The 23,217-nt window shown below is 56.0% G+C and overlaps 4 protein-coding genes and 4 non-coding genes across 10 annotated transcripts; 2 read left to right on the top strand and 6 right to left on the bottom strand.

Moving 5' to 3' along the window:
- Positions 1-691: 691 nt before the first annotated feature.
- On the bottom strand, positions 692-764 carry TRNAV-CAC (transfer RNA valine (anticodon CAC)). The gene has a single exon. It is a non-coding gene; the product is annotated as a tRNA-Val (tRNA).
- Positions 765-1,654: 890 nt separating this feature from the next.
- On the top strand, positions 1,655-1,758 carry TRNAL-CAA (transfer RNA leucine (anticodon CAA)). Its single transcript has 2 exons — positions 1,655-1,692; positions 1,713-1,758. It is a non-coding gene; the product is annotated as a tRNA-Leu (tRNA).
- An 815-nt stretch (positions 1,759-2,573) lies between these two features.
- TRNAE-CUC (transfer RNA glutamic acid (anticodon CUC)) lies at positions 2,574-2,645 on the bottom strand. The gene has a single exon. It is a non-coding gene; the product is annotated as a tRNA-Glu (tRNA).
- A 663-nt stretch (positions 2,646-3,308) lies between these two features.
- On the bottom strand, positions 3,309-7,308 carry LOC134057593 (E3 ubiquitin-protein ligase TRIM39-like). The gene is made up of 6 exons (XM_062514582.1): positions 6,895-7,308; positions 6,583-6,678; positions 5,778-6,008; positions 4,942-4,964; positions 4,167-4,282; positions 3,309-3,823 (listed from the first exon to the last, which is right to left on the bottom strand). Exons 1-6 carry the CDS (start codon positions 7,306-7,308, stop codon positions 3,309-3,311), a joined length of 1,395 nt encoding a protein of 464 aa, XP_062370566.1.
- A 2,311-nt stretch (positions 7,309-9,619) lies between these two features.
- Positions 9,620-13,336, top strand: LOC134057591 (zinc finger protein RFP-like). The gene is made up of 8 exons (XM_062514580.1): positions 9,620-10,039; positions 10,401-10,496; positions 10,626-10,856; positions 11,116-11,138; positions 11,364-11,479; positions 11,792-11,821; positions 12,372-12,668; positions 13,056-13,336. The coding sequence occupies exons 1-8, from the start codon at positions 9,620-9,622 to the stop codon at positions 13,334-13,336; spliced, it is 1,494 nt and encodes a 497-aa protein (XP_062370564.1).
- A 428-nt stretch (positions 13,337-13,764) lies between these two features.
- On the bottom strand, positions 13,765-17,356 carry LOC134057592 (E3 ubiquitin-protein ligase TRIM39-like). Its single transcript, XM_062514581.1, has 7 exons — positions 17,288-17,356; positions 16,967-17,093; positions 16,356-16,531; positions 15,978-16,085; positions 15,797-15,819; positions 15,251-15,366; positions 13,765-14,664 (listed from the first exon to the last, which is right to left on the bottom strand). Exons 1-7 carry the CDS (start codon positions 17,354-17,356, stop codon positions 14,144-14,146), a joined length of 1,140 nt encoding a protein of 379 aa, XP_062370565.1. The 3' UTR covers positions 13,765-14,143.
- A 292-nt stretch (positions 17,357-17,648) lies between these two features.
- On the bottom strand, positions 17,649-21,856 carry LOC134057586 (E3 ubiquitin-protein ligase TRIM11-like). Of its 3 annotated transcripts, none has more exons than XM_062514571.1 (7): positions 21,464-21,856; positions 20,666-20,758; positions 20,251-20,481; positions 19,902-19,924; positions 19,542-19,629; positions 19,050-19,079; positions 17,649-18,701 (listed from the first exon to the last, which is right to left on the bottom strand). In XM_062514571.1, exons 1-7 carry the CDS (start codon positions 21,854-21,856, stop codon positions 17,664-17,666), a joined length of 1,896 nt encoding a protein of 631 aa, XP_062370555.1. In that variant the 3' UTR covers positions 17,649-17,663. The 3 variants fall into 3 exon arrangements, with proteins under 3 accessions (XP_062370555.1, XP_062370556.1, XP_062370557.1); XM_062514572.1 differs by having other exon boundaries at positions 17,774-18,591; positions 19,514-19,629; XM_062514573.1 differs by having other exon boundaries at positions 18,201-18,701; positions 19,514-19,629.
- Positions 21,857-23,094: 1,238 nt separating this feature from the next.
- On the bottom strand, positions 23,095-23,167 carry TRNAV-CAC (transfer RNA valine (anticodon CAC)). Its single transcript has one exon. It is a non-coding gene; the product is annotated as a tRNA-Val (tRNA).
- Between the last annotated feature and the right edge of the window lie 50 nt (positions 23,168-23,217).

Here is a 23,217-nt window from a genome sequence, read left to right on the forward strand (position 1 = left end):
GTATTTATTTATTTTATTGCTTGATAGATTGATTGATTGTTTTGATTTACTTTATTTATTTATTTATTTGATTTACTTTATTTCATTTATTTATTAATTTATTTTCTATTTATTTATTTTTATTTACTTTTATTTCTTTGGTTTTTGTTTGTTCATTTAATTTTATTTTCTTTATTTATTTATGATTCATTCATTCACTCATTCATTCATTCATTGATGTATTGATTGATGGATGGGTCGATTGATTGATCGATTAATTGATTTGATTTGATTAAAATCAAAGGATATTCCCCAATTCCAGGCCGTTTCGTGTGGATTTCTTGAAGGTCTGCAGTTTTTCCTGCTGTTGGGAGCAGGCGCACAGACACCTGTAAGCTTTCCTGCCCAAAACAGTTTTGTCCTCTGGGAGGAAATAAAAAATATTGATGGATAAACTAAAATAAACCCTTTTTTTGGGGGGGGGAGGGGATTATAAACAAGGATTTTTCACCAGCGCCAGGTAAAGGAGTTAAAAAATTAAACAGCTTGGTGAAAACAAATTCTCTCCTTTTATTTATTATTTTTTAATTTATTGTTTTAATATTTTTTTGTTTGTTTGTTTGTTTCGCCAGCATCACGCCGAAGGGATATGGAGGAATGTTAAGACAAGGAAAAAAAAAAATTAAAAATTAAAAAAATATATCACGGGAGGTGTTTCTGCCCGGTTTCGAACCGGGGACCTTTCGCGTGTGAGGCGAACGTGATAACCACTACACTACAGAAACCCCAAGTATCCCCCCCGGGCCGGCCTGTCCCAGCCTCAGAACCAACAACGGCAACAAAATAAAATTAAAATAATTAAAAAGAAAATAAATTAAAAAATAATTCAAAAAATAATTTTAAAAAATAAAAATAATTTTTAAAATTTAAAAAAATAATTCTTAAAAAAGATTTTTTTTTAAAAAAATATCCTCATTTCTTTTTTCTCTTTTGCTCTTTATTTTACGTTACTTTCAAAATTATTTTTACTTTAAAATTATTGTTCTCCCCTCATCATGCCCTGTTTTTTTTTTTTTTAATTATTCCTTTTTGAATTGCCATTCCATTTTTTTTTTAATTATTTCATTCTTCCTAAAGTCATTTCTGAAATTATTATTCCTTTTCTAAATCGTTTTTTGCTTCGTAAATTCCTGTCCCTTTTTAAAAGAGACATGAATTGTCGTCATCATCATCGTCCTTCCTTTTAAAATTATTATTATTGTTATTGTTATTATTATTATTACTATTACTATTATTACTACTATTATTACTATTATTACTATTACTATTACCATTGTTATGCCGGGTTTTCCTCCTTCTGTTGTGCCAGACTGACTGCTCCTCCCAGAAATCACCATTTCCACTCTGAAATTCTCTCCCCCTCAGCTCTTACTCCTTTCAAAGCTCCTATTTCTATTTACTTTTAATTAATGATGATTGCATCATTATTCTACCTTTTTAATGACTGCCCTTTATGATCAGTTGAAAAAAACCCCCACAAAGCAGCAGACAAAAAAAAAAAATAATAATTCCACCCCTTTAAAAAAAAATTAAAAAAATAATAATAATAAAAAAAAAAAAAAACAAACTTATTTTGAAATCCACGATTTGGTATTTTTTGCCCAAAATTTTCGGCGTCAGGATGGCCGAGTGGTCTAAGGCGCCAGACTCAAGGGTTTCCTTTCCTTCGGGAATTCTGGTCTCCTTGTGGAGGCGTGGGTTCAAATCCCACTCCTGACAGCCGTGCCTTCTTTTCAAACTTCGTTTAAGGAATTGCGGAAAAATTCTCTCTTTTTCCTGCTGCGCTTTGGCCCCTCTTGAAATTATTATTCCTTCATCCTTTATTATATTTTTTATATTATGTTATATTATATTATATTATGTTATGTTATATTATATTATATTATATTATATTATATTACATTATATTATATTACATTATATTTATTTTTTAAGTCCTTGCCTCCTTTTAAAATCATTATTCCCCTTTTCAAAGCCTTAATCACTTCCTAAATATTACTTTTTTCCCTCCCTAAACTTACTATTTCTTTTCCAGTTATTACTCCCCTTTTGAAAAGCATTCATTCCCCTTTTTCAAATTATTCCGGTTTTCAAATTGTTGTTCCTTTTTCAAGTTTTTTTTCCCCTTTTCCGTTTTATCTTTCATTTCAGAAATCTTATTCCCTTTTCAAATTATCCCTGTAAATAATCCTAATGCATCATGAACAGTTCACCCCTCAATAATCGCCATTATTTAATTTCAGTGTTCAACTGCAATTATTTTAGCACGGCTGGTAAGCGCCTTCCAAACAAAGGCAATAAAAAAAATGCAATTAGAGTTATTGCTGGTTCATTTTATTTATTTTATTTTTTTTATTTATTTATAAAGATGGAGCTGGGGCAGGTGGAAGGGGACGTTTTGCGACAAGGGAGAGGCAGAAAAATAGGAGAAGAGGGGGTGTTTTGGGGGGTTTAAATATTAATAGATTTGTAATAATAAAATAAAATATTTAGAGGGGAAAAAAAAAAAGAAAAAGCAAAAAAAAATCGAATCATTCCCTGACCGGGAATCGAACCCGGGCCGCGGCGGTGAGAGCGCCGAATCCTAACCACTAGACCACCAGGGAGGTTATAACGGTACCCCCTGGGCAGCTTTTTTTGGGGTAAAGAAAAATTCGGGGGCATCCGATGGACTCTGGGATGTGATTCTGAATGGAGCCCGGGCTCTGATCGCAGAAATCCCCGGGGTCTGACCCCCCAAAAAAACTGGGTTCTGACCCCAAAAATCCCCCGGATCTGACCCCAAATATCCCAGGATCTGACCCCGAAAATCCCCGGGGTCTGACCCCAATAAACCCCCGGGGTCTGACCCCAATAAACCCCGGGATCTGACCCCAAAAACCCCCGGGGTCTGACCCAAATAAACCCTGGGGTCTGTCCCCAATAAACCCCGGGTGTCCGAGCTCCAGGAAAAGCCTCTGCTGCAGCCAGGAGAGGATGCTGCTGTCCAGGTGTCCAGGTGCCGGGAGACGCCTCAGGTGGCCCCGGATGCCAGCGGATCGTTCTCATCACCCCAATTATTCAAAAGCTTTGCCCGATTTCCCTTTATTTTCCATCCTTTCCCCCTGTCGCCCTCGCCCCCATCGCCGCCCCGGCACACAGATTCTCTCCCAACCCCAGAATCAACATTTCTCCCAACCAACCGCGGCTCCTGGCTGTCAGGAGTGATGGAGAAAGGGGAATTTTCCAGCCCGAAACGCACCTGGCTGGGGGGATCCGGCCCAGCAGGGTCAGGGGGACAGCGTGAACCGGCAGCCCCTGCCCAGGCACAGCAGGGGCAGCACCCGCTCCCCTCCAAAGGCCGCGGGAGGGTACGTGAACATCGGCATCTCCCTCTGGGAGTCGAAGAACGCCACTCGCCCGGCCTCGTAGTCCAGGTAGACCCCGACCACCTCAGGGGCTTGGGGCAGGGAGATGGGGACCGAGGGCGACGTCAGAGCCTGGCACTGGCTCCCGCACTGGCCCACGGCCCAGATCCCCACCTCGGGCTTGACGCTGATCCGGCCCTTCCTGGGCACCGACTCCTTGGCCACCCCGATGGCCCAGGCGGTCCCGTGAGTGACCCGCACCTCCCAGTAGTGTCGCCCGCAGCCGAAACCCTCCCGGGCCAGGACGCAGCGCGAGGAGTCGAAACGTTTGGGATGCTCGGGCACGGCCCTGCGCGTCTCTTCCCACCGGACGCACTTCCCGTCCTCGGACAGGGCGAGCCGGGGATGAGCCGTGTCCGGATCCAGCGTCAGGCTCGCTGCGGAGGCAGAGGGTGGGCACGACTGGGTCTCGCCCCTCGGGAGTTTTGGGGTTGGGTTCGTCCCGTCTTCCCCAGCCCGGGATGCTCCAGGGGTGGTTCGATGTCCCGGGTCGGGGATTGGGAGAGTGGGAAAAGCCAACAAAGGGAATTTGGCTTGGAGCAAAAGTGAGGCTCTGGGGTGCGGGGGGGAGGTTTGCAGGTCACCGGGGAATGGACCACGGCTTCCTTCTCTTAAGTGGCCGTGTGGAAATATCTGGGATTTTCACCTTGGAGAGGTGATTTGCAGAGGTGACACTGACCCAGCGCTGCCCCCGACCCCCTTCCCCAGCCCCCTCCGTACCTTGGAACTTCCTCAGCATCTCCTTGAGGGTGACGTTTTTGTGGGGCAGCCCCGTGGGTTCCTCTGCCAGCTCTGGGGGAGCCTCCTCCGGCTCCAGGGCACTCTGTTTCTCCAGCCTGGAAAGGAGGAGAAGATTTTCTCCTCAGAAATAAGGAACGGTGGAACTGGAGAGGCAGCTGGGCACCGGGAAGACGAAAAAGGCCCCTTCCAACCCAAACCATCCCAAGTTCCCACGATTTTGCAATTCCATTCCTCTTGGGTTTTGCCATCTATGGGAGGTTTTTGCAATCTGCTCCTCATCAGGGAGCTCCTGGAGAAGGTTTGCTGACCCAGCCACGGCTGAGGAGTCTCTGGATGGTGAAGATTTATTGCCAGTGGAAATCAGGGAATAAAAAGGACTTTCCCTGTCCACTTTCCTCTTTCCCAGCTCCCAGTACGAAGGGGGCACAAGCAGGTCTGTTAAAGGGTGGAGGATTCCCTTAGAATTTAACACTTTTAGCTGTTGGCTCCCTGTTTTTGACAGTCTGAGAAGGAAAAGCTCATCCCTCCAGGAACAGGGAGGTTTCCACGGACCGGAGAGCAGCTGCAGCAGAGCTGGAGGTACCTTCATTCCCCCCAGTACCTGACCCTGGTCTCCAGCATCCTAACTGGAGTTTAGCGGTGTCTTGGTTGTGTCCTGCACATCCCTGTCACGGACTGTTGGGGCTTTGGAGTCCACCAGCCATGGGGACAAAGGACAAGAGCATGGCAAGAATGCAGGAGAGGAGCCACAAACCTGCTCAGGATGTCTCTGCTGTCCTGCAGGGGAGAGACAGAGACACAGATCATAGGGATGGTGGGGTCAGAGCGGAGCCAGCCTGGGCTGGATGACAAGGGAGGGCTCTGGGGTGACCCTGGGGCGCTGCTCGGAGTCAAGGAGGGATTCTGGATCCGCAGGAATTCAGGTGAGGTCATGGAAACCTCAATGAGCAGTCGGGTTTATCGGCATCATCCCCTCCACCCCGGCAGGACGGGCGTGATGGCTGCTAATGAACCCCCCTGCCCATTTGAATATGAGTGCTCGAATGTTGGGGTGCTTACATGTTTGGGTATTTGAATATCTAGGCATTTGAATATTTCAATTTTTTTTTTTTTTTACATTCATTTGATTATTTAGCTGTCGAAGCAGGGGTGAAGCCAAGCCCAGGGGTGGGCTTGGATGGTGGCTTTGGTGAAAAACTTGAGACCAGAGGAGCTCTGGTGGCTTCCTGCTGCCGACAAGGGAACCAGGCCATTGCCTGGGGGTGCTCACCTGGACAGGTGAACCCCAGCGACAGGCCCTGAGGGTGATCCACGACATTCCAGTGGACAGTTGGGAGGACTGTGGGCCTCGAAGGGAATAATTTAGGGGCCAAAAAAAAAAAAAAAAACCCAAAGGGTTTTAAAAGGAGTTTTTATATCTCCGGTTTGGACGGGGAGTGGAGAAGCGTGGACCGGTGGAAAGCGTCCCTGTCGCGGTCCAGGTGCTCTGTGAGGCCCCTTCCTACCCAGGCCGTGGTCCTGGGACTCTGTTCAGGATTGCTTTGGCTAGCTTGGGCACCGCAGGTGGCCGAGGGTTTTCTGAGCTCTCACCTGCAGGAGCTCCCAGGGCGGCTGCTGGCACTTGTCCTCCAGCTGCCGGATCTGCCGGTCCACAGAGGAGATCTGCTCCGAGAGCCTGCCCACGTTCTCCTCCTGCCTCCGCACGATCTCCCGGTCCAGCTTCGCCAGGCGGCCCAGCAGGAGCCGCTCCTGCTCCTCCAGGAGCTGCTGCAGCTCCCGGACCTGGCACCGAACCCTCCGCCGCTCCGCATCCACCCGCTCCTGCAACGGGACAGAGGGGCTGGGGCAGGGCTGGGGCAGGGAAATGCCACCAGAGCCGCTTGGAATTCTGAAATTGAATATTTATCACCGCCAAAAGTTCCGGGGTTTTTGCAAAACCTGGGGAGAATCAAGATTTTTTTTCTTTTTTTCTGGTTTTTTTTTTTTTTTCCTAGATGGGGATTGCTGGCAAAGCATTTTCCCACGGTCCGTAAACTTTGTACCCGCAAGGCTCCAGACCTTTGGACAAGGGAAGATGCAAAATAAACCCATAAACGGATTAGTCAGTGATAGACATCAGGGAAAGGGAAAACAAGGCAAAAAAAAAAATAAAAAAAAAAGAAAAAAGGAGTTTGGTTGGTTCCTGTTTTGTGTCTATTAATAGGGGGAATCTGGAAATGTGCCCTTCCTGCGAGCGCACGGAGCACGAAGATCCACAATAACCTGGAAAAATCCATCTTGAGGTTGGATACCGGGGAGAGATCCTTCCCCGTGAGGGCGGTGAGAGACACAGGTAGCCCAGGTGCGCCTCCACATCCTTCCCCACGGCCGGAGGGACAGGGGAAGGGTCACTCACCAGCAAGTCCAAGCTTTTGCCTTCCTCCTCCGCTTTCAGCCCCAGCATCTTCTCCCTCCTGTCCTTGAGGATCTGCGCGTGAGCCTGGAGTTTCTCCTGAGCGGGGCAGAAACGGCGGGTGGGTGCCTGTCCCTCCATCCGGCGATGTCGGGAGCGGGGCGGGGGTGACTGTCACCAGCGGGAGACAGAGCAGGAAGGAAGGTGCGGAGACACAGACACCTGCGCGAGGAGAACCTCGCTCACCTGGCCTCCCTCCTCCTCCTCCTCCTCCCTCCTCCTCCCTCACCCCAAGGACACCGGCACGCCTCTCACCTTGAGCTCCTGCGCCGCTTCCTCGATGGGCACGGCCGCGTGGAGCCGGTGGTGCGGGGACTCGCGGCACACGCGGCACACGGGGCTCTGCTCCTCCTCGCAGAAAAGCTTCAGAGCCTCGCCGTGCCTCTGGCACAGCCGCCCCCCCGGCCCGGCTGCCCCCCTCAGGCTGAGGCGCTGAGCGATGCGGATGATCGCGGCCAGCTCGCGGTTGGGTCTGAGGCTCCGCTCCGGGGCCGCGTCCCGGCACCGCGGGCACGGGAAGAGATCCCGGGAGTTCTCCCAGCAGCGCTCGATGCAGCCCCGGCAGAAGTTGTGGCCGCAGTGGATGGACACGGGGTCCTGGAAGAGGCCGAGGCACAGCGAGCAGGAGGCTTCGGCGCGGAGGGTCCCGGCAGGGCCGAGCTGGGCCATGGCCGGCACCGGCACCGGGGACGGCGCCGGGGCGGTTTCGCTTCTTCCCGTGGCCGGGCCGGCCCCGCGGCTGCTCCGCTTCCTGCAGGTGCCTCGGGCCAGGGCAGCTGAGAGCGACGGAGCAGCAGATTCGCTGCTGAGATGAGCCGGGTTTGGCGCTGGGTGTGGCAGCGGTTTGTTTGGTACCGGCTCTAATCCCGGGTTTGGTACCGGCTCGAATCCCGGGTTTGGTACCGGCTCTAATCCCGGGTTTGGTACCGGCTCGAATCCCGGGTTTGGTACCAGCTCATTTGGTACCGGCTCTAATCCCGGGTCTGGCACCGGCTCTAATCCCGGGTTTGATACCGGCTCTAATCCCGGGTTTGGTACCGGCTCGAATCCCGGGTTTGGTACCGGCTCGAATCCCGGGTTTGGTACCAGCTCATTTGGTACCGGCTCTAATCCCGGGTCTGGCACCGGCCCGTTTGGCACCGGCTCGTTTGGTACCGGCTTTGACCCCGGATTGCAGCCACAGCCGAGCCGGAAAGGGACAGAGAATTCCCCTTCCCATCAGGCTCGAAGAGGATCGGAAGGAGATAAATTAAATTAAATTAAATTAAATTAAACTTCCTTCATCACCAGTTTGTCTGGGACCCACCACTCCTCTTCCACTCCCTTCTCCCCCCAAAAAATACCTGGAGAAAGTGAGGGGCTGGCCCAAGGCTGCCCTTGGGGTTTGAACTGGGAACCGGACTGAATTCACTGCTTTCCATTTATTTCTTTTACATTTATTAACTGATAAATGTAATTTATATGTGTGCTTCATTTACTGATTCGCTCCTAGTTTATTAATTGAGGCTCGGGGTAACTCCCGGCTCGTCCTTTGCTGCTCATTCCACCTCTCCATAATTCAGCATTCCCGAATTCCCGACTCCAACACCCTCACCCGTACGTGCAGCTAGGAACACCTTTATTCAAAAACACTTTTGTTGCTCCTTTCACTTCTCCTTTTACACAGGAAATCGTTTCTCTCACGGGTCGGGGCTGAGCCGCTGACCACAGACTTTCCAATTTTTAACTTTCCTTTTCTTCCAAGAGCCCCCCTGGACCACCAGGGTGACCTCGGAGCCCTTCATGTGCAGAAGCCCCCGGAATTCTCTGATTCTCTGGCGTCGGGCGCCGGTACCGAAGTGTTTATTTGGGTTTTTTGGGTTGTTTTTTTTTGTTTGTTTTTTTTTTTTTTTTTGAGGAAATCAGTCCAAAACTCATCCGCCGTTAATTCTGTGCGGGAGGTTTTTTTTTGGGGGGGAGTTCGGGGTTTTCCGGTGCTCAGAACACTCAGAATGAAACATAGTGGGCGGCTTCGTGCTCAGAACTTTTTTTGCACTTTTTTTTTTTTTTTTTTTTTTTTGTTAATCCAGGGCTAAGGTTGATTTATCGGGGGGGGTGGGGGGGGGGGGGGAGAGGGTGTGAGACGTGTGGGGAGCTGGGATGGATCAAGATCCCCCTTTCCCAGCGATTTCCCTCCTTGATTAACCGGGTGTAATTACCGTGAACCCTCGCCGGCCGTGCGCTCCAGAGGGAGCAGGATGCTCGGGTTTAACAGACAAGGAGAGATTTGCTCAGTGCCAGAGGAAAAGAAAATCACTGATACAAGGTTTTCCTGCAGGATTTTGTTCAAGTGCTTCAAGGTGCAGGTAGACGCCGGTCTGGGAGCAGCCTGCCTCCTTTTCTCACCTTTTCGGGGAAAGAATACCTCATTAAAAATTTCTTAAAATCTAAATCCGATTTTTAAAGAAGAGCCGAATTAAAAAAAAAAAAAACTTTTAAGAAATCCAAATTTAAAAAAAAAATCCACCTTTTAAGAAATCCAAATCAATTTTAAAAACCGACATTAAAATAATCTAAGTAAGTAACATTCAAAAATCTAAACATAAACCAGGAAAAGGGATGGGGGTTTTTTTTGTTTGGTTTTTTTTTTTCGCCGCTCTCGCTTTCAAGGTATCGGCCAGATAATTTTTTTGGGGGCTGGAAAGCGGGCCCCGATTTGCCATGCGGGAGGTGGGAGCGGGCTCGTTCCCACCCCCCCACCCCCCCCCCCCCCCTTTCCATGGGATCTCACCTGGGGGCCGCCCCTTCCCCATCCTCGCTCCTCACCGGGCTGTGGCTCCCGGGAATTCCACCCGGGCCAGCGGTTCCGCGCCACCCGGGGGCACAACCGGGAGGATTTTGGCCACCTCCCGCCCCTCCATCCCCATCCCCGCCGGGCTCCGCCTTCCCCGGCGCGGGGTGGAAAATGAAAGCGGCGGCTCCGCATCCCCCCGGGGGCTCCATGGACGCGCTCCCGGGCGAGGCCTCCTGCCCCATTTGCCTGGAATATTTCCGGGACCCCGTGTCCATCCACTGCGGCCACCACTTCTGCCGCCCGTGCATCGAGCGCTGCTGGGAGTGGCCCACGGCGGGGTTCGCTTGCCCGCGGTGCCGGGACACGGCCCCGGAGCGGAGCCTCCGCCCGAGCCGGGAGCTGGCGCGGGTGCTGGAGATCGCCCGGAGGCTGAGCCGAGGGGAAGCCCTGGGAGCCGGGGACGAGGAGGAGGAGGAGGAGGAGGAGGAAGGATGCCAGAAGCACCGGGAGCCGCTGGAGGTTTTCTGCAAGGAGGACGGAGCTCTGCTGTGCGCGATCTGCCGCGAGTCCCGAGCGCACCGCGCCCATACCGTGCTCCCGGTGCCTCAGGCCGTCCGGGAATACAAGGTACAGGCTGGGTTTTCCACCCGGGAGCTGGGCCGGGCTAGAAACGTCCCCCCGGGCCTGCCCCCCCTGCCCCCAGCCCGTCCCAGGGGATCAGGATGAGCTCCGGGACTTCTGCTCTCTCTGTTCTCCTCCGAGCCTGGAGGGATCCGGGGGTTCATCCTCTTCCCTGCCGCGCCTTCCAGCCTCCGTCCGGCTCCGGCCATCCCTAAATGAGCAGGAACGCGGACAATAAGAGCGGGAATGTTTTCCTGGACCGGGAGGAAAAGCGGAGCTGCTCTCACTCCAGCCCCCTGCCCAGAGCGTGGTTTTGGAACTGTCCCAATCTCCAGAGCAACGGGGTCTTTGTTTTTCGTTCCCTCAGGAGCAAATCCAGGCTCGGCTGCAAACTCTGAAGGACGACAGGGATAAGCTCCTCGAGTTCCGGGAGGCTGAAATGAGGAGAAACTGGGAGTATTTGGTAAATGCTCTGGGGCGGAGGGCCGGGGGAGTGGCTGTCCCCCGATGGATTTAGAGGGCGAGGATCGCCCCTGGGGCTTTGACTCCCCCTCCCCACCCAGCTCCTCTTCTCGTGTGTCCCGTCCCGCAGGAGAAGACCGAAGCCGAGCGGCAGAGAATTCTCTCGCACTTCCAGGGGCTGCGCCTCTCCCTGGAGGAGCTTTTCCGTCACCTCCTGGCTCGGCTGGGGCACCTGGAGAGCGACATCGGGAAGGTGCAGGAGGAGAACGTGACGAGCCTGACCAAGGAGATCTCCCGGCTGGACGCCCGAGTCCAGGAGCTGGAGGAGAAGTGCGGACAACCTGCCAGGACCTTCCTGCAGGTGGGACGGAGAGGTGGAGCCGCCGGGTTTCGGGTTCGGCGGGCTTTGGAGAGACCCAGACCGGTGGGATCGGGGCAGCGGGTGGAACTGGGTGGTCTCTGGGGGGGGGGTCCCTTCGAGCCGAACTTCGCTCCGGACCCCAGTCCGGTGTCTCAGCGGTTTTCCCGCTGGTTGGACTCGAGGAGCCTGGAAAATCTGTGCCAGTGCGAGCGTTCCCTTGGTTCTGAGCGATTCACCGAGTCCCTTCTCTCCCTTGCAGGACATCAGCGGCACCTTGAGCAGGTACGGGCGGGGCTTCTTGAGCTCGTCCTCCCTCCCCGGGCTGGGATTGAGGGCCGGATCCTGTGCTGGGCCTCATTCAGAGACAGAAATATTTGGTTATGTGGCCAAATCCCTGACGAAGGGGCCTGGTCCCATCCCTAAAGGCTGCTCTGTGCGTGTGCACAGAGAATTCCTGGGGCTCCCTCCCGGGTGGATCCTCAACCTCCTCCTTCCGTCCTTCTCCAGCCTCGGAAAGGAAAACCTTCAGCTGCCCCCGTCGCCTCTTCCAGAGCTGGAAAAGAAAATCCATCGCTTCAGGGAGGAAAATATTCTCCTGGAGGAGACACTGAGGAGCTTCCAAGGTACTGGGAGCAGGCTGGGGGATGAAGCGATGAATTTCATTGGTTTTATTAGATACAAAAATTGCAATTGTTCCATGTTTATTGCATCATTATTACGTATACGTGCAACCATGGATTATACTTGTTTGCTTAGAGCATATGTTGTATTTTATTGCAATTATTTTGGTTGCAGTTCGTTTTCCATTGCAATCCCGTTTTATCACAGTCCCGTTCGCCATTCTCAGCGCGGCAGGACGGACTCCCCACATTCCCGTTTCCCACTTATCCCCGCATTTCACACCAGTCCACGTCTCCCTTCTCCCCTTTTTTCAGACGCCCTGGTGTTCGAGATGCCGGAGAAAAGTGAGTCCTGGGGTGGGGGATGATGGGTGGGAGGTGCCGAACAAACGATGGGAATTGAGAGGGAAAGCCCCGCGGGGAGCCGGGGGATCCCCAGGGCAAGGATGATCCCGTGGGACGAGGGAAGGCGGGATGAAGGCTGGATAAAAGCGGGATGAAGGTGGGATAAAAGAGGGATAAAAGCGGGATGAAGGCGGGATAAAAGAGGGATAAAGGCGGGATGAAGGCGGGATGAAGGCGGGATAAAAGAGGGATGAAGGCGGGATAAAGGCGGGATAAAGGCGGGATAAAGGCGGGAGGAAGGCGGGATGAAGGCGGGATGAAGGCGGGATAAAAGAGGGATGAAGGCGGGATGAAAGAGGGATAAAGGCGGGATGAAGGCGGGATGAAGGCGGGATGAAGGCGGGATAAAAACGGGATGAAGGCGGGATGAAGGAAGGATGAAGGCGGGATAAAAGAGGGATGAAGGCGGGATAAAGGCGGGATAAAGGCGGGATAAAGGCGGGAGGAAGGCGGGATCCACGCGGGATCCACGGAATCCCCTCCGGCGCAGTGACGGTGACGCTGGACCCCAGCACCGCGCACCCCCAGCTCCTCGTGGCCCCCGACGGGAGCAGCGTGAGCTGGGAAAGCGCCCAGGACCCTCCCGGGGATGGTCCCGAACCCGACCCCGGATCCGACAGCGACCCTGTCGTGGATGGATCCGGACCCGGCACCGACCCCTCCGTGCTGGGCCGAGAGGGCGTCACGGCCGGGAAGCGCTGCTGGGACGTGCAGGTGTCCCCAGAGGGGTCCTGGGCCCTGGGGGTGGCCACGGAGACCCCCGGGACTGGGACAGAGACCCCCGGGAGTGGGACAGAGACCCCCGGGATTGGGACTGAGACCCCCGGGAGTGGGACAGAGACCCCCGGGATTGGGGCAGGGACCCCCGGGATTGGGACAGAGATCCCCGAGATTGGGACTGAGACCCCCGGGAGTGGGACAGAGACCCCCGGGATTGGGGCAGGGACCCCCGGGATTGGGACAGAGATCCCCGAGATTGGGACTGAGACCCCCGGGAGTGGGACAGAGACCCCCGAGACTGGGGCAGGGACCCCCGGGAATGGGACAGAGACCCCCGGGATTGGGACTGAGACCCCCGGGAATGGGGCAGGGACCCCCGGGATTGGGGCAGGGATTCCCGGGAATGGGACAGAGACCCCCGGGAATGGGGAAGGGACCCCCGGGATTGGGGCAGGGACCCCCGGGAGCGGTGCCGAGTGGGAGCTCTGGTCCATGGGGCTCTGCCAGGGCCAGTTCTGGGCTCTCACATGCCTGGAGCGCATCCCGCTGTTCCCGATCCGTGCTCCCAGCAGGGTGCGGGTGGCCCTGGACTACGAGAGGGGCCAGGTGGCTTTTTTTGATGCTGATAAGAGGAGCCTGATCTTCGCCTTCCCGGCGGCCTCGTTCAAGGGGCAGAGCGTCCGCCCCTGGTTCCTGGTGTGGGGCGAGGGCTCCCGGATCACTTTGTGCCCCTGAGCTTGCCCAAATCCCGAGGTTTTTCACCCATTCCCGGCTCTTCCAGGGACCTGTGTCTGCTGAAGTCTCTTTCCACTCCCTCGGGGTCGCTGTCCCGAGTTGTCACCCCCCAAATCTGATGGCTGGAAATGGAGCCACGTCTGACCCACCCTGTCCTGCACCACCCCATTCCCTTTCCTCTCCCCTGACTTTGGATGAAGTAAAAATCCGACATTTACTTTCTTTAACTTCTTCTCTCTCTGGTCTTTGTGGGTCCTGGGATGTCGGGATCAAGCTGGAATTTTTAAATTCTTTAATTAATGGGGTTTAATTAAACCCCGTTCCTGGTGTTTGCGCCCCGGAAGAGCCACAAGCCCCACGCGGGTGGCCCGGGGATTGTCCCTGTCCCTCCTCCACTGCCGGCGGTCAGGAAGGACACGGACTGGGGAATCACAACCTTTTTTTTTATTATTAATGACATAAATCATGGGACCCACAGACCTGTTCACCACGGGGACCTTTCCCAGGGAGAAAACGGCGGCTTTAGGGCAACCCCACCCATTGGAGGCCGGGGGAAAGGTTAAAAAAAACGTGATTTGGAGGCCTCGGTTTGGAAGTGGCCAGATCAGATGGGATCACCCACAGCCAGTCAGCCAAGCCTTGGGGAAATTTGCCTTTCCATCCGGATTTCTCCTGTTTTCCCGCTGTTTCCCATTTCCGCGCCCCACGGTTCCTCCTCCCCAGCTTCCCCCCTCTCTTTTGCCTCGTTTTTCCCGGGTTTCTCCCAAGAACAAACCCCATCCCAAGGGGCTGCTCCGGGGACGTTTTTCAGGGACACAACCGGAGCCGGGACCTGGCCCCCACCACCCAGAGCCAGGGCCGGAGCCTCTCCCCGGCGAACGACACTCGGGAGAAGACGAACAGGAGCCCCCCGTCCTCGGCGTCGAAAAACGCCACCGTGCCCCCGCCGCAGTCCAGGTGGACGCTGACCCTGCGGGGCAACCACCTCGGGGCCACCAGGGTCACCTTGCGGGTGGTCAGCGCCCGGACCTGCCCTCCCCACTTCTCCAGGCCCCAGATGCCGCCCTGGGGGCCGAGGCTGAGCCTCCCCTTCCTCCTCACGGACTCCCTGGCCACCCCCACGGCCCAGTCGCCGCCGTCGCCCACGTCCACGTCCCAGCAGTGGCGCCCGGCCACGAAGCCCTGGTGGCCCAGCACGAAGGGCCAGTAGTCAAAGCGCTCCGGGCTGGCCGGGAGGTCGCGGGGTTCGGCCCCGTGCCAGACGCTCTTGCCGTCCTCGGACAGGACGAGGTCGGGGTGAGCCGTGTCGGGGTCCAGGGTCACGCTGGCTGTGGGGGACAGAGCCAGGGGTGAGGACCGGACCCCTCCTTTTGGGCCATCTGGGCTACCAAACCCTCCCAGCCCGGGGTGGTCCCGCTGGAAATAACACCCCGGGGTCGCCGAGTCCAGCTCTCAGCCCTGCACTGGGCAGCCCCAAGAGTCACCCCGTGATTTTATGGAAAGTGCCGTCCTTGAAGCAGAAAAAGCCGAGTTTCGCCTCAAAAAATCCGAAGTAAACCGCAGCAACAGTGGTGCAGAAATAGAGGAAAAAATGAGCAGCGAGGAGAGGGAGGGGAGAGGTGAGGCGGGAGGAAAATGAGCGGAGTCTGCAGCAGCCACGGGACAAAACCCAGCCGGTTGGGCTGAAATAAATAAAATTAATGAGAAACCTCCTTGGCTCACCCTGATTTTCAAATGATCCCCTTTTTTTCTTCACACCCGGAGAAGCCCTTTTCCCTTCCTCTCCTCCATCTCCAGGTTCCCCCTGCAATGTTTCTATTCCCAGTTTACGTCCGGGACGGGACAATGGCATCTCGGCTCTGCCAGCTCTCCCAAAATGCGACTCAAATCTGTTTTTGTTCTCCTTCTGGGTACCTTGGAGCTTCCTCAGGGTTTCCTTCAGGGCGCTGCTCCTCCACGAGAAGTGACAAACTCGCTCTTCCAGCCCCGGAGCCGCATCCACGGGCAGCTGGAAAGTCACTTTCCCACACCTGGGATAAAATAAATAAATACAACCATCGAAACCCCCCCCCCCTTACACTTCTCAGAACAACCAGGGAGGTTTCAGGAGCCACCAGCAATGAGGGATGGTGCTGCTGGAACGTTGGGCTTTAATTTCCCCCCTTCCCTTGGAAATCCGGGAGATCGGGGGCCAAATTTCCCTGTTGGATTAATCTCTTCTTCTTTTTTTTCCTAGATTTTTTTTTTTTTCCATGAAGAAGGAAGGGAGGAATTTTCGGGGAGGAGTGGGCTGGAGAGAAGAGGCCAGAACTTTGAGTTATTTTGAGATTTTTGAGACCAAGTCCCCGTGGACCAGCACAGCCCAGATGTGATCAAGGATGAACCTCGAGTGGCACCGGCGGGTTCCGAGTTTTCCTCTTGGGAAAACTCGCGGGAAAGATTTTCAGGGAGGCCACAAACCTGCTGATGGAGCTTTTCACATCCTGGGGGAAGAGAGAGAGAAAAGGCAGCTCAGCGTGAGCTCCCTCAGATCACAGCAAAGCAAATGATTCGGAAATGCAGGGAAACCCCCAGCCCTCCCACGGGGATTTAATTCCCTTTTCCCCAACGTTACAGGCTCAAAACAGGAAAATTCCCTCACCGGCTGCTGATTCTTCTCTTCCTGCCCCTGTGCCGGGGTGTCCGGGTGGGAAATCTCCGTTTTTTTTTTCGCCTGCCTCTTCTCCAGCTCATTTTTCAGGTCTTCCAGCTGTGGGAGCGAGAGGAGCTCAGGATCCCCCCGGAATCTGCAGCCCCAAACCCAAGCGGGGTTTTCAAATTACAAACTCAGGAAAAGCGGGGTGGGGAAGGCATTTCCCTCAGGAGAACGCCTCTGGATTCAAATCCCGAATCAAATCCCCTCCGCTCCCTGCTCGAATTTGGGGAAATTCTGCCCAAATCCACGATGGGCGCCTTCCATCCCAAAGGAATGTTCCCGAGCGTCCCCAAATGTCCCCGAAGGTCAGCAGGTGGCACCCACCAGGTCCTCCAGTTTCCCGCACTCCAGGGCAGCTGTCCTTCCTCGGAGTCCTCCTCTCCAGGCCCGGGAAGCCGAATCCCGGCTGGAATTCCTTCCTGAGGGATCCAGACCCCTTCTGGATCCTTCCTTTCCTGTTCCTGCCCTGTCCCGGGTGAATCCCGGCTGGGCCGAGCCTGCTCGTCAGGTCTCCCTTCCACCTCTCCCGGTTTTTCCTCATCAGAATTCCAGGATTTTATCCCTCCAGCTGCCGCCCCAGGGAGCTGCCACCCCGCTGCTCTCGCACTAAAACCACCCAGCTCCCCAAAAACCCCCGGGGACACGACACGTCCACGTTCCCAGGTGGGCGAGCGGCTCCCAGGGCTTGGCGGGACCACAGATGGGGCAAATCCAAGGGAAAAAAAAAAAAAAAAAAAAAAGGAGGGGAAAAGCACAACCAGAACCTTGGGGGACACGGGGCGTTTGTCACCCCCTGCTCCCCCAGTGAGCTCCGCGGATAAATTCGGATATTTGTTTTTATGGGACTTTCAGCGGCAGGATCTCTGCCACCGAGCTGGGCGGGGGTCGGGGTGGTTTTGGAGATGGGAATCTCAATTCCAGCGCGCGTTTCCCACCGGGAAGAGCCGGGGAGGAGTCGCTGGCAAGGCTGGGAGCGAACAGCCCGAAAACGCTCCCGGGAAAATTTCGGCAGAAGGGAAGAGGGAGGACCCCGGTGAGACACCTCGGGCTCGGCTCCTTCGCCTGGAATTGGGGAATCGGGTGGGGAAAGGAGCCGGCAGAGCCTGGAAAACCAGCCCGGGTGGGAACGCCATGGTTTGCATGGTCCTGGAGAGAAGGGAGTCCCTTGGGTGGAGATCAGAGACGGGGAGGGACCCTGGAGGAGCCGGGGAAGGAAGGATCTCTGCCCCCGAGGGATGCGGAGACAGCTCCGGGACTGTGCCAGGAGGATCCCGGTGGGACCCGCGGGGATGGGCAGGGGGCTCCGTCACGGGGTCTCCACTCATCCCGTGCCTGTTATTCCGGGCCCAGCGTCGCTCCCGGTTCCTCTTCTCGGTTCCGGGATTAACAACGGGGCTGTTTCGGCGCTGCCGCTTCCTCTTTTGGGTTTCCTCGGAAGAAAAATCGCGCGTTTTTCAGGAAATCGGCGTCGGTGAAAGCGGCAAAAGTCGGCCAGAACTCGAGTCCTGCCTCTGCCCTTCCCGGGTCTCCCCGGGCTCGTCCCTCCCCAGCGGCCAGCACGGCGGGACAGTCTTTATTTTTTTTGGGGGGGGGGCGGGGGCAATAGTGTGGAAAACTGGAATCTAGGGGTGTTTAGTGCGAAAGTCTGGGGAGGAGGCAGAAGCTCAACGAGATGCTCTCACCCCGCGAGGATTTTCCTAATTTACCACCCAGAAACCCAGAGGAACACAATTCCTGGCGGGTGCAGCACGAAAACCTTATTTTATTGCAGACGAACGTCAGGAACGGGGACAGAGACGGGGAGCAGCCCCCACACCGAGGGCTGGAGGATTCATCCCACCCAAGGCACAGCGAGGTTAAAACCTCCCCGCCCCCACCCCCGGCACACCCAGCCGGGCTCTCCTCTCCTCTCCCACGGCCACGCCGGAGCTCCCGCCCGACACAGAGGGACGGACATATCGCGACAGGGCCCCTCAGGGGCAGATCCGCAGAGAGAACCCGAAGCCCACCCAGTCCAGAGGGGACACGACCTGCCCGGCCAGGGGACTGAGGGGGTTCCGCGTCACCTCCAGCAGCCGCGCCCCCATCCCCATTTTGAACCAGGGCAGGACCCTCTCCCCGTTGAAGGCGGCCCGGGTGTATTCCAGGATGGGGACGTCGTCGCCGGCTCTGAAAAAAGCCACTCGGCGCCCCTCGTAGTCCAGGGAGACGCGGAGGCGCCGGGGCGGGGGGCGCAGGAGGAGGTTGGCGCGGGGGGAGGTCAGGGAGTGGAAGGCCTCCAGCGCCCACACCCCCTCTTTGGGGGTCAGGCTCAGGGGGCCCCTCCTGCGGGCGGATTCCCGGAGCACGCCCAGCGCCCACACCCCGCCCTGCCCCACCTCCACCTCCCAAAAATGCCGCCCCGAGGAGAAGCCCCCCCGAGCCAGCACGCAGGGCTCGAAGTCGAAGCGCTGGGGGTGGTCCCGCACGTCCCTTGGCACCAGGTGCCCCCGCGCTTCCTTCCCGTCCTCCGAGAGGTGCAGGTGGGGATGAGCCGTGCACGGGTCCAGGGTGAGGTCGGCTGCGGGAGGAGGGAGAGCGTGAGCGGAGTCGGGGAAGGTGGAGACGCTCCTGTCCCTCGCAGCAGCCGGATCGGCCCAGTTCTCCCAGTTCCTGAGGTTCTGGAGGGGTCTGGAGTGTCCCGGCAGAGCCCCCCGGGACGGGAGGAGAACGGGGAGAGGACAAAGTGAGGGGGGCAGAGGCACCGGGGAAGGACAGAACAGGGCTGGGACTGAACCTCGAAGGTCGCTCCCAACCCAATCCCGTCCTAGGACCGAGCGCCTGGGAGTTCCCAGGCCGGGAAAGGGAAGCACAAATGCTCTTTTTGGGACGTTTGGGCCGCTGCAGCAGAGTCACCGCCGGGACCGGGGCTCTCCCCTCCCAGCAGGAATACCGCTGGTTTTCCCACGGGAAACTTCCCAACTTCCCCCCCCGCTCAACTCCCAAGTCCAAATTCTGCATTTCCTCGCCCCGACTCACCCGGCTCCTGCAGCAGGAACATGAGGCTGTCTGAGGAGAGAGATTTCGCAGACTCAAAGTCTTCATCCCACGGGAGAGACCTCCCCCTGGCTAAGCAAACCTCACCCCAAGGATCTGTGGATTTATCCCCCCTCTATCCCCTCCCCGGCTTTGCACCCACGTGGGAATCGATTTTCCCACCACCGACCCCAAATCTGCTTTTCGGGTGAGGCCTGGGAGGGGAATCTCTTTGCTGGGCTGGATTTTCCTTTCTCTCCACTTCCCAAGTGCTTTTGCCCCAGGAAATACCTCAGGAAAAAACCTCAGGGTCCTTCTCTGGTGAGCAGGTCCCGGATATCCCACAGAATAGCCCCGTTTCTCCCAGGTATCCCACCCAAGGACCCCGTTTGTCCCAGATCTCGCTCCCAGTTCCTTCTGGATTCCCACACCAGGCCCCGTGTCCCCTTCCCAGCCCCGCTCGGCACCTTGGCATCTCCTCAAGGCGCCCCTCACCAGGATGTTCCTCTGGATGAAATCCTCGAGGCTCCTCTCCAGGTCGGGAGAGATCTCGGCTGGGGGATGGAACTTCATCCTCTCACAGCTGCAGAGAGGCCACAAAAAGGAGCAAACCCCCCAACCCGATGGTTCATTTTGTTCTCATTCTGTATTCCCGGGGTCGAGGCAGGATGTTTATCCCAGGAGCAAATCCAATCCCCTTTTCCCTGCCCTTCCCGAGCAGTTTCCTTCCCCCAGACCCAAATTCCCGAGCCCGGAGCAGCGCAGAGGGAATTTGAGCTCCTGGAAGGAAACCTTGACCTCGGGATTCACCTGGATGGCCCCAAAGGTGCGAGGAGGGAGAAGGAGCTGCGTTACCTGTCCAGGAGCTGCTGGATGTCCTAAAGGTGGGAGGAGAGAGGGGATGCTCAGAGAGGAGGAACAACAAATTGAGTTCCTTCAAACCCCGGGACCAAAGAATTCCAGCCTGGTTTGGGTCGGAGGGACTTTAAAACCCACCCTAATCCACGCCCAATCCACTTCCCAGAGATGTCCGAGCTCTGTCGCACCTGGCACATCCCCAGGTGCCACCAGGGCAGCTCCCGCGGGGATAATTCGGGCTTCCGGGTCTCCGATTTTGTTCGTCGCCCCTTTCCCCCTCCCAGTCGCCCCTTTTCCCCTCCCAGTCGCCCTTTCCCCTCCCAGTGCAAGCGCTCCGGGCTCTCACCTGCAGGAAGAGGCTCGGGGGCTGCTGGAATTTCCCCTCCATCTCCCAGATGAGGGTGTCCAGCTGCGACAGCTCCTCCGAGACCTTGGCCAGCGCCTGGTCCTGGGCTCGGCCCATGGCCCCGTCCAGGCTCCCGAGCTGCTCCAGGAGGAGCCGCTCCTGCTCCTCCAGGACCCGCCGCAATTCCTGGAATTCCCGCACCATCCTCTGCCCCTCGCTCCTGGCTTTGTCCTGCCGGGGAGGGGAGGGGAGGGAAGGGGAGGGGAGGGGGTGGCAGCAGGGCCGAGACCCCTCCTGTCGTTCCCTGCCCAGTGCTCCCTGAGCCAAATTCAGGAGATTCGGCCTCAAAACGCCGCTGGGGCCGAGGGAGAGACCCAGGGAGAGACCGCCCCCCCCCGCCCCCAGCTTTTCTCACCTGGTGAAAGCTCCTCCAAGCGCCGGATTTTCGGCTCTCCAGGTATTTTTCTCTCTCCTCCTTCAAAGCCTGGAGGCAGTTTTGGATCTGCTCCTGCAGGGAGATAAAACCTGAGCTCGGAGGGGCTGAGAAAAATCCATTTCCCCACCAAAATTTCCTCTGTCTCTCGTCTGAGACGGGAGACGCTTTGCCCAAGAACCACGAGGAGCTGAGCCCGAGCCAACCCTGCATGCAGGGAGGGCTGGGAGCCCCAGATAAGAGATTTCTCCCCCCAAAAACCACTCCTGGCCTCCGGAGATTTGAGTTCTGGGATAAAGATCTCCGTCTTTAACAAGCCCAGGCGGATTTCTTTTTTTTTTTTTTTTTTAGCAGGTGCTTATATCTACAAGAACCGGTGTCGATTCTTTAAACTTTTTTAAGTTTATATAAGATTTCTTTTTTTGCAGGATAAGAGGAAAGGAGCAGAAAAGTGGTTTATAAAGTAGCTGTAACTGAACAAACGAACATAATTTATATTCATTTGAAACGGAACAAACAGAGAGGGTTTGAACCCTTGAGAGCGGAATAAAACCACCGGGGAAAAGAGGAGCGTTTAGAGGCGCTGTCACACACCCTCTGGGGATTGAAATCGCCACCGAGGGATTTAAACCCGCCCATCCCCATTCCCCACGAGGAAAATCTGAAGTTTAGGAGAGTTGGGTTTTTTTGTTGTTGTTGTTGTTTTTTTGTTTTGTTTTGTTTTGTTTTGTTTTGTTTTGTTTTGTTTTTCCCCGCCACCAGCACCCTCACGGGGGTTACCTCGTACTCCTGGGCGGCTTCCTCGGCGGGCACGACTCGGTGCAGGCGGCAGCGGCCGCACACGAGGCACAGCAGCGCCCGCTCCTCGCGGCAGAAGAAGCGCAGCGGCTGCCGGTGCCTCCCGCACAAGGTCCCGGGCACGGCCGGGAGCATCCCCCGGGCGATGTCCGCGATGTGCCCGAGCTCGCGGTTGGGTCTGAGGCTCCGCTCCGGGGCCGCGTCCCGGCACCGCGGGCACGGGAAGAGATCCCGGGAGTTCTCCCAGCAGCGCTCGATGCAGCCCCGGCAGAAGTTGTGGCCGCAGGGGATGGACACGGGGTCCTGGAAGAGCTCCAGGCACACGGGACACGAGGCCTCGGCGAGGAGCTGCTGGGCAGGGCTGGGCCCCGCCATGGGGCAGCGGGAGGAGGAGGAGGGTGTGCTTCCTCCCTCTGGGATATTCGGGATATGAAGAGGAGGAGGAGGAGGAGGGTGTGCTTCCTCCCTTTGAGATATTTGGGACAGGAGGAGGAGGAGGGTGTGCTTCCTCCCTCCGGGATATGAGGAGGATGAGGAGGAGGGTGTGCTTCCTCCCTTTGGGATATGAGGAGGATGAGGAGGAGGGTGTGCTTCCTCCCTTTGGGATATGAGGAGGAGGAGGAGGAAGAGGGTGTGCTTCCTCCCTTTGGGATATGAGGAGGAGGAGGAGGAGGGTGTGCTTCCTCCCTCCGGGATATGAGGAGGAGGATGAGGAGGGTGTGCTTCCTCCCTTTGGGATATGTGGAGGAGGAGGAGGAGGAGGAAGAGGGTGTGCTTCCTCCCTTTGGGATATGAGGAGGAGGAGGAGGAGGAGGGTGTGCTTCCTCCCTCCGGGATATGAGGAGGAGGATGAGGAGGGTGTGCTTCCTCCCTTTGGGATATGTGGAGGAGGAGGAGGAGGAGGAAGAGGGTGTGCTTCCTCCCTCCGGGATATGAGGAGGAGGAGGAAGAGGGTGTGCTTCCTCCCTTTGGGATATGAGGAGGAGGAGGAGGAGGGTGTGCTTCCTCCCTCGGGGATATGAGGAGGAGGAGGAGGAGGGTGTGCTTCCTCCCTCCGGGATATGAGGAGGAGGAGGAGGAAGGTGTGCTTCCTCCCTCCGGGATGTCGGATATTTGGGATTTGCTGCCTGAGAGGGATGAAGAAGAGCTGGGAAAGGGAGGTGCTTCCTCCTCCTCCTCGTTTCCTCCTCTCTTCCTCTTCCTAGCCCCTTCCTTACCTCTTCCTCACCTCCTCCTCCTAGTTTCTTCCTCTTCCTCCTCACTGCATCCTCCTCCTCTCTTCTCCCTTCTCGTTTTTTCCTTCTTGCTTCCTTCTCACGCCTCCTTTTTTCTTCTCCCTCTTTTTCCCATTCTTTTTCTTCCTCTTCCTCTCCTTCCTTCTCCTCCTCCTCGGTGCCTCTGAAGGAGCAGATGTGGGGGGGGCTGATAAGGCCGGAGCCAGGGCGGGGCTGCGGAGAAATCACGTGAAACAGAGGGGGAAATACGGGAAGATTAAAAATTATATTTAAAAAAAATGACGGAAGAAGGGCTGAGATGTACTGAAAGCGTCGGAGTGTCGGCAGAAAAAATAAGGAAAAAAAAGAAAGGAAAGAGGAAAAGAAAAAACGGGAAGGTGTTTCTGCCCGGTTTCGAACCGGGGACCTTTCGCGTGTGAGGCGAACGTGATAACCACTACACTACAGAAACGCCGTGTCGGGATGATCGCCCCGTCGTGTTACGGCCGCTCTCAGATCACC

Source organism: Cinclus cinclus, unplaced genomic scaffold, assembly GCF_963662255.1.
Source record: "Cinclus cinclus unplaced genomic scaffold, bCinCin1.1 SCAFFOLD_214, whole genome shotgun sequence".
NCBI lineage: Eukaryota > Metazoa > Chordata > Aves > Passeriformes > Cinclidae > Cinclus > Cinclus cinclus.